Source organism: Agrilus planipennis, unplaced genomic scaffold (genome assembly GCF_000699045.2).
Source record: "Agrilus planipennis isolate EAB-ADULT unplaced genomic scaffold, Apla_2.0 scaffold110, whole genome shotgun sequence".
Lineage (NCBI taxonomy): Eukaryota > Metazoa > Arthropoda > Insecta > Coleoptera > Buprestidae > Agrilus > Agrilus planipennis.
This window is the reverse complement of record NW_020438935.1, coordinates 506,520-515,714: the sequence shown is the minus strand read 5'-3', so window position 1 is coordinate 515,714 and position 9,195 is coordinate 506,520. Positions and strand designations below refer to the sequence as shown.

Sequence of the window (9,195 nt, the reverse complement as noted above, 5' to 3'; positions counted from 1 at the left end):
GCTGCCTACGACGCGCTGATGAGATCCAAAAAGATCGAAATCGCGATCCGCGTCTGGCAGTTTCGACAGAATACAGACCACTTCGAATTATTTTGTTCGATACATTACAATGTTGAATTTGGAAAAAATATCGAAGCTATATACAAAAGTGATATTATATCGTAACAAAAATATATGTGGCAAATATACGTAGCCACAGCGAATCCCCCGAAGCTCAATCGTAAGCGCCTGGTGTCGTAAATAACTTATAACATCGATCGTGTACTTTTCTCTAAGTGAACGGACTTTCTAGCTATAAGTTCTATTACAAGTCACAGCTCACTGTTCTACATACCATGAGAATGTTTATTTTCCATTTAATGTTTTAATATAGAAACTACAAATTAAAGTGGTTATAACGACCAATAAAATCATATCAAGAGTTAGTTTCGATAACATTTAAGTTTCTTGGAGAAAATTCATGGTAGTTTGATGTAGTAAATAGCAACATTATCTCCAAAACGTTGAGAAATACAAAGGCCAACTTTTCTCGCATTAAAACGAAACAAGTTTTCCCCTTAACAATAAAGCTTAATCCTACGCATAACACACTTTAGGTGTAAAATTTTCGTACAAGCGAATTTTATGCCTTCACCGTGCATGTTGTTAGCAGTGTATTGATGTTTTGTCATATCGGGCCTACGCTTCTAAAGCATCATAAAAGTAACAGATAACACCATACACAGCCTGAGCCCAAGGCATCCACGTGCTATTTTATTTTTTTCATTTCGACAAGGTCGCCATTACAATGGCCTAATAAGAGTGGGGCGCGATGCAAAGGATTTCGATGTCATCTGGAGGATGGACAAGAAGTGACCACAGAAATAAGCCAAAAATCGACCTCAAATTTTGTTTTAAATTAGCTTAGCTTAAATAAAATGGAAGCGCTATTGACAAAACAGTATTGTGTGAAAATTAATTAAAAGTGAAATAAAAATACTGGTATGCAAGGGAAGAAAAAGTAGGGAATGAGCGAATGTAAAGATAGGAGACGCAAAATTAGAAGTGGCTGATTTTAGGTATGTAGGGAGTCAGATAAGTCAGGACGGAAGTAGTAGTATGGATATAAACCAGAGGATAGTGCAGGGTCGAGTCAAAGGGTTCAATAAAAAGAAGTCACTTCTGTGCTAGCGAACGATAAATTTAAAAATTCGAAAAAGATTGTTAAAGGTGTATGCTTGGAGTGCGGCGCTGTACGGCTGCGAAACATGGACGGTGGGCGCGCCGGAAAAGAAAAGGTTAAAAGCGTTCGAAATGTGGTGTTACAGGGAAATGATGAGGATACCGTAGACAGAGAAGGTTAGAAATGAAGAGATATTAGAAAGAATAGGAGTACAGAGGACTCTATGGAAGAAAATAGGCGAGGTTGGTAGGACACCTTCTCAGGCATGAAGGTCTAGTCAGAGACATATTAGAGGTAGAAACGAGAGTTAGGAGGAGTAGAGATAGACCTAGATTAGATTACTGTTCGCAAATAGTTAAAGGTGTGGGCTGTTCTGGTATTGGAGAAATGCGAAGATTAGCTCAGAATAGGAAAGAATGGGGGGCGTGTCCAGGGGAATGATGAAGATACCGTGGATAGATAAGGTTAGAAATGAAGAAGTATTATAAAAAATGGGTGAACAAAGGACTCTATGGAAGTCAATAAAAAATAGGCGGGATAGATTGGTAGGACTTCTTCTCAGGCATAAAAGTCTAGTCAGAGACATATTAGAGGCAGAAATAGGAGTTAAGAGGAGTAGAGGTAGACCTAGATTAGTTAAGGATGTGGGATGTTCGAGTTTTAAGCAAATGCGATGATTAGCTCAGGATAGGAAAGAGTGGAGGTGCGTGTCAATTGCTGCACCAGAAAAAGTTTGAAGTATATTAAAGTCGATCCACTAGTTTCAATGAAATTTTCCTTTTTAAATATTTAAGTATATTTTTTATATGTATAGAGAAGTTTAATTTCCTAGTGCACACCGTCACTTAATTACTAAGATGAATAAATCAACTTTCGTAGTTACCCACTTCAAATCAGAGAAACTTGATAAAACTTATGTCCTTCGACAAATTGCAAGACTTCCAACCGGATTCCTTCCGCAAACAAATAGCAAAATTGGTTTTCGAGAGAGAATTTCATCAGCCAGCGGATTGCTTTAACGTTTCACTCTAATTCCTTATTTGCTCGAAAACGCAAACTTGGCAAGCTTTAGCAATAAAATCCCTTTATCAATCCTTGAAGTCATTCTTATCATCGGAAACCAAATATTTTCTCATTAGGTGATTTTTTGAAGTAAAACTTCTTCTGCTGTTAGCTTTCATTGCCTTTTCACAACAGTACCTAATGTTGGTCAGTTCGCTCATTTAATAATGTCTCTAAAATGGCAAAATGGACTCCCTTAATTGATCTATTCATTTATACAATTGTTAATTATAAAAACGCACTGTTAAGACAGCAGGTAAAAGTTTGTCTGTGTTCTGTCGGAGCTGCCTGCGACGCGCCGATGAGATCCAAAAAGATCGAAATCGCGATCCCTGTCTGGCAGTTTCGACAGAATACAGACCACTTCGAATTATTTTATTTAATTGTTAATTATGTTTATAGACTTTACATTCTTTTTATAAATGTGTTTTAACCGAAGCAATTGTCAAAGATGAAATAAACAATGTGTCCAGTATATTCTTCGTTCAAATTTTTTATTAATAAATCCTCATATAATCCACAGTTTAAGATAAAAACATGATAACGATTATTTCCTGTGTAACCTCACAACAAGAAACAAATTAGTTGAATCGCTTTCGTCGCAAAACAAAGCGCAATATCTACCCCTTTTCCTTAAAAAATAGGGTTCAATTGAAAGACTAACCTGCTACACATTTGTCATTATTCTTTTACTGTTATTTCTCTCTCTCTCTTACTCACCCAAAGTAGATTGGAATTCCTCCCCATTTAATCTCACGCATGAGAGATATATTTCTCCCATTTCATCGCTACTCCTTGATACGGAAGAAAGCACACATTTTTCGGGATCAAAGTAACTATGGACTATACAAGTTATTACAAAGGATGTTTCTTGGACATCCGAAAATACAAGTAGCGGTCGCTTCTCTCAATATACAGAGTCGCCAACTTTATATATTGTAATGTTCGTGGGTTTAACAAATTAACTTTTAAGACTCACAACGACCAAAACTATTTATTTACACTAATTATTATTAAAGGACTTAAAAACACTATTAAATTATTACTAAACTTCGGTAATTATTCTATTTATTTACACTACTGTTACTATTCACTCTTCTATTTATTTCACTTCTGCAACGGTCAATTTATTTCTACTCTACTTCGGCGATCGTCTCTTCCTTTTTATACTCCCTCGCCTCCTTTCGGGAACNATTTAAATTATTACTAAACTTCGGTAATTATTCTATTTATTTACACTACTGTTACTATTCACTCTTCTATTTATTTCACTTCTGCAACGGTCAATTTATTTCTACTCTACTTCGGCGATCGTCTCTTCCTTTTTATACTCCCTCGCCTCCTTTCGGGAACATTCTCTAGCCGTCCAGAGAACGCAGGTACGACACACACGTTTACAGATACGGCGCACATGATGAAAAGCGCCCGCGGCTAGTCGGCGAATCGATAAGCCGCTCACACACACGTATGCCCAATCGCACACAAACACGCTCGTGCTCGCTACAATATAAAAGAAAAAGAAAGTCTATTTTAGTTATTTATTTCAACAGATAAATGCCACCGAATAAAATTTAAATAGGTACAATAAATCAGACTATAACCATATAATAACACATATGTTTATTTATATTAAGTATTATTCAATTCGTAATCGTAATAATCGTAGTTGGCCAGACGTTGGTTCATGGACCAGGTAAACTGATGGTGGCAACCCTGCTACTGCTGTTGATATTGCTACGTTAGGGTTCTCATTTTCTGGCACAGATTCCTGAAGGAAAGAAAACTTTACGTTGAAGAAATAAATGACAACTGTTGTTGAATTTGATTAATAAATCATCAAAAATGTTCCGACTAATTAAGGAAAAAAATATTTGGTTGTTATATTTTTAAGTCATTCGTGGATTTTTATCTAGACGCAATCTAAATTATTGTAAAGAAAGTTCTCATTCACTTGAGTCATCCAAACCAAAAACAGAATTCCAAGTAAATGCTTCAACTTCGTAAGCATATTATCTTGTTGTATTTGTTCTTCAATGTGCAAATAGCGTTCAAGAACTTCTCTTAACCTTAATCTCATTTTCGTATTTGCCTAACTTCACAAAATATGAAGCAAATAATTAACAATTTCTTTTTGGGCAATAATTACCCTAAGCCTAACCATCCTTTCACATGTTTCATGTCAGTTATACTCCCTTAAAAGGACAAACAGTTACAAAAGACTTTATCGCTGTTCTATTTAAAACTATACCTAATCCTGATAAGAACCGTGGAAATATTGAAGTCAGTCCAAAATAGAAAATTTTTGTGCAACATCTTTTATTTATTAACTTAACGTTATTGTAGCAGCCAGTGGCATCTATAATTTAATATACAAATTAAAGCTGTTCAAGTCGTCCACTTGTTTGTTAAATTGCATGAATCCTGTCGTCTCAATTTCAATATAAAGGAACTCAATTTACAGAGAAGCACTTCACATTGATAAGGTAAATAAGATAACTTAAGTAAAAAAGTTTCCAATATTCTTTCGTATCCATAAATAGAGTTTTCATGTCTGTCTCTTCACAAGATCAGGGACAAATTCATCCAGAAATGTCTCAACAGACTTCTGTACATATTTATTTCCTTTGTTCTCTCTGTAACTTCGTCTCGCGTTTGACAATAAACTGTGAGATAACGTAAAACAGATTACGATTACAAATTCAATGAAAAGAACTTAATAAAAATCGAGTTTTTAAACGATTTATAAAATTCCAAGGACTCAGCTGATTCTTATTTATTACTGTCACATGGACGCAGGGGAAAACTTTTAATTTGAAAAATTGGCGGATATGAAAAATATAATATTAGTGTAGATATATGATGATTTACCTAATAGACCAGTTCTATTAAAAATTGCTACCTATAAAGATGTACAAATTTTATAATTTCCATTTCAATAACCAATGGAAGAGCACCTTCATCAGCATTTCTTCTGAAGATAAGGTGAAAATTGTCAGGAATTAAAAACCAAAATGTGTAATTGTGTAGTTTTGACCTTTTCCTAATGAAAATACAGCTCAATCAGAAAAACACAGTTTGTTGGTTGTTAATTGGATATAACTATAGAAACTGATTGACAAAACAAATGGGCAATTTCAAAGTCAAACAACTCATCGATTTCAAATCACATCTAAGATCAAACGATATCAAAACAATCAAAACAATGCTCTCATTGATGTGCAGTTGAATGTAAACAATGGAACCAAGGTGGAAAACCTGGTACTTGAACTCTCAAGGATTGGCCACAATCAATCATAATAGTTAAAGAGTTCAAAGAAAAGAAAAATCCACTTAAGTGAGAATGTAATTGATAATATTATATCATCATTGAGAATAGTCCAAAATTAAGCCACTCCAGTCAACTCACTTACCTACCCAAACTCTCATCAATAACTGGGCTAGAAAATTGGACAATTGGAACAAGTCAGGTAATGACACTTATACCAGCTTTTGAAGGTTGGCGCTCCGTTGTTTATGTTCAATTAATTATTATCAGCGACATGCCAAATAGAGCGTTGTTTGATGTAAGACACGATTAAGAACAATGACCTATTAGATTTTGATCAATTACTCTGTCTATTCTATCGCTTTTCAAGTTAGAACCAGATAGTTCCAACAAACAACTGTCCAAACCAACTTGAATACATTGGGGGGGGGGGCCTAAGGGTGTTTTTATGTGCCACAATTGCAAACTAAATCTAAACTCCGTGAGGGGGGGGGGCGATTACGCCTTGTGGTCAGAAGAAATTTCACGTTTCTAGTCGATTGTTTCAGAGGGGTTAGGATGGTACTTTTTCCTACCACAACCTAATCTATCCTACCCAAAAGATGTCTTAATCAGTACCTATGGATTTAACGATTATCTGTGATTACAGACGTATGTCCATTCTTCTTTCGACTTGGGACTGTCGTCATTTCCTGCGTTTTGAACAGGTCCTTATTAAGTTTAGAAATTCTTCATGAGTAGTACAGACAAAGTGAAAAGAGATAACCGAATAATAGTAAGCAATACAATGGGTAGAGGTTGTTTAGGTACGCAAAAGATCAGGATCGGTTTAAAAAAAAAATTATATATTCAAACAAGCGTTTTGATTGCCTAAATTCCTGAGAATGTTGAACTTTCTTTAAAGTCCTATGCTAGCAACATACTCAAATTCTGCTTGTCTCCATCTCTTTCTGTTACACATCAACTGATATAATGTTATTCATTTTTCTTTGTTAGTGTCCGCTGCAATTCCTGTCTGGCGTCTCATTTCTATTTTTACGATATTCTTTAAGTAGTAAAAAAAGTAGTCGTTCTGTCAACAACCGTTCTAATAAGTTAGTAAGTTGGAAGAAAAGAGTAAATGTGACCGTTTTATTATGGACTATGCGAATTTTAAATGTCCCAATTATACTAGACATTTCGTACGTAATTCGCCTGTTCGTTAAAAAAGGATTCCGCAGCTTCCTGCATATGTAAAATATGTCAGTGTGCCGCCCTCATTTATATTTACTGCTAATTTTGTAGCGGGTATTCCAAACTGTTTTATACATAACATTTATAACAAATTAATAAAAACATTTTGTGAAAATTTGCGAATAGTTATTGTTATTTATATTTCACAATGAATTGAATTTGTAGTTTTAGAATACAGTATGCAGGCATTTGAAAAATATTTTCCAGAGGCATAGTTAATTAGGCTTTGTGCAGTCATGTTTTTGCAACACTTCCAAATTGGTTCTCTAAATTTAATAAAGCAAAACATTAATCGAGTTTAATGCCTGCGTGTGTTATTCCATTCTAGGTCGATCCTACAGAGAATGCAATTGGTCAGCTTGAAAATAAAACAAACGCAACAGTAAAAACGAATGACGCTGTTTCAGACACAGCAGGTGCTTCTCCATAAATTAAAAACGAAACGTTAAGGTTAATTAAACAAAAGTACGGCGCTCCATAAAAGAGAAAAAACGAGCAGTTTGCCCACATGTAACGGACTAATTTCGAGTGGTACTTGCAATATTGTAACGTACAAAAGACTCCTGTGAAAAGTTAGTACAGTTTTATGTTCAGAAATTAAATTTTGCGGCAAACGAATTATCCAGGTACAAAAGAAACTTTAACGTTTTGTAATTGCATGCTGTCTATTTATTTATTCGAAGGGACAGCCTATGAAGCGGTTCATACAAACAATTACGTAGTAAATAAAGCGAAAAAACAACTAATTTTAATAAAAATTTATACTCTCAACATTAACAGTGCCTAAGTTTGTATCTAAATACTTCAATGAAGATGTTTTACTTGGAATACTTTCTAGGATTAACACATGAGAAACATGAGCGAGTTATTTTTCTCTCTACGTTATATTATACCTTCAGCATAGTTGTTTGCAAACAAATTGTTTCTTGAATTAATTAGTTAGTACTTAAATAGGCATTTTTTTACCATGTCCCTAGTGAGATCACGATATTTTTCCCTGATAATCAGTCAATCAATCGAAATTACTTCTTCTTATGAAAAGACTTCACTATCTTCCGCGTAATACCATACGACAGACACTGTGTCGCCATCTAGTTGATATTTCATGGTACTGAAGTATCTATTATAAACTTCAGTAGATTGTTTGTTTCAGTATTCAAAATGGATTATATTTACACTTAAGTAGGTACTCTTTTAATATTTAATTAATAGATATGTTGGTAGATCACCTTCTCTGGCATGAAGATCTAGTTAGAGACATATTAAAAGCAGCAAGGATTTAAAAGGAGTAGAGGTAGACCTAGGTTAGATTATTGTTCGCAAAAAGTTAGGGATGTGAGATGTTCTAGTTTTAGGGAAATGCGAAGATTAGCTCAGATGACAGGAAAGAGTGGAGGTGCTTGTCCAATCAATTTTGGGACTAAGATGATATTTGATCATAATTATGTACATTTATGTGTGTATGAACAGTTCTTTTGTATTTACCTCAGATTCAGTATATCCTGGTGCTTCAGTGGTTGAAGTAGTAGTAGTTGTAGTAGTCGTAGTAATCTTCCTTCTTCTGGTTTTCCTCCTTCGCGGTCTGCTACTTGTCACTTCAATTGCTGGTACCCCATAAGTATCCTGTGGACTTTGATTAGTTTGTGGATTGCTAATATTGTTATCTTTACCATCGTCTAATGACAATCCATTCGTGTTATCGTAATCAATACTTGTACCTCCTTGGGGTGACCGTAAATTTTGTTCAGAAGGTTTTCTTATCAAGGGTTCGTTACTTGCAGTAGTTCTTGAGTCTTGATGTGATCTTTGCTTTGACTTCTGATTGCTGCCTACTTCAAACAAGAATGAAATATAAGATGCAATTGAAAAGTGTTTTGATGTAGATTTATCCATAACTTAAATTATACCACAAAAGTGAACACATTGACTTACAGTTAACTTTTGTTGATTGTAATATTAATAATAGTATTGAACATTAAAAATGTTGTTTCTTTGTAAAAATCAGTTGATGCTGTTTATCTCTAAATTCATGAAATTGCTAACTAGCTAATCTGAAGACTACTGCGTATGTTAAATGCCAAAGCGTATTTAAAATTATTGTTCTTTTGCAATATTTTAACGTCATCCTAGAAATGGTACTTGAAATTTTACAGGTATCTAGGTCACAGTATTGGGATCCGTCAAATGGGCATACACCATCTGGTGGCAAAATTTATAACTCGAATGAGGGAAAAAATTTACATAGGAACTGTGCACGCAAATTGTAAAATTGCTTATTAAAATAATAAAACACGTTAAAAAAGTAAAAAAATTTTTGATGATGGAGTCGACGAAGTTTTCTTCTATAGTTAAATCAAATAAAAAGTTAATATGTTCAGTGAAAAGCTGCAATAGCACTTCAGACATAGATCTTCACTCTTCACCTACATTAACTACTTTCCAATAAAAACTAACCGTTTTATATATGTAAAAA

The 9,195-nt window shown here is 34.4% G+C and overlaps 1 protein-coding gene across 2 annotated transcripts in view; it reads right to left on the bottom strand.

The window, feature by feature from the left end:
- Positions 1-3,790: 3,790 nt before the first annotated feature.
- LOC108736316 (RGS domain-containing serine/threonine-protein kinase A-like) overlaps positions 3,791-9,195 on the bottom strand; it is a 19,906-nt gene continuing 14,501 nt past the window's right edge. The window contains exons 3-4 of one of the 2 annotated variants that reach the window (XM_018468692.1): positions 8,208-8,554; positions 3,791-3,992 (exon numbers count right to left, since the gene is read on the bottom strand). In XM_018468692.1, coding sequence (XP_018324194.1) covers positions 3,861-3,992; positions 8,208-8,554 — 479 coding nt within the window. In that variant the 3' untranslated portion in view covers positions 3,791-3,860. The remainder of the gene's footprint in view (positions 3,993-8,207; positions 8,555-9,195) is intronic. The other variant, XM_018468693.1, reaches the window with a different exon arrangement.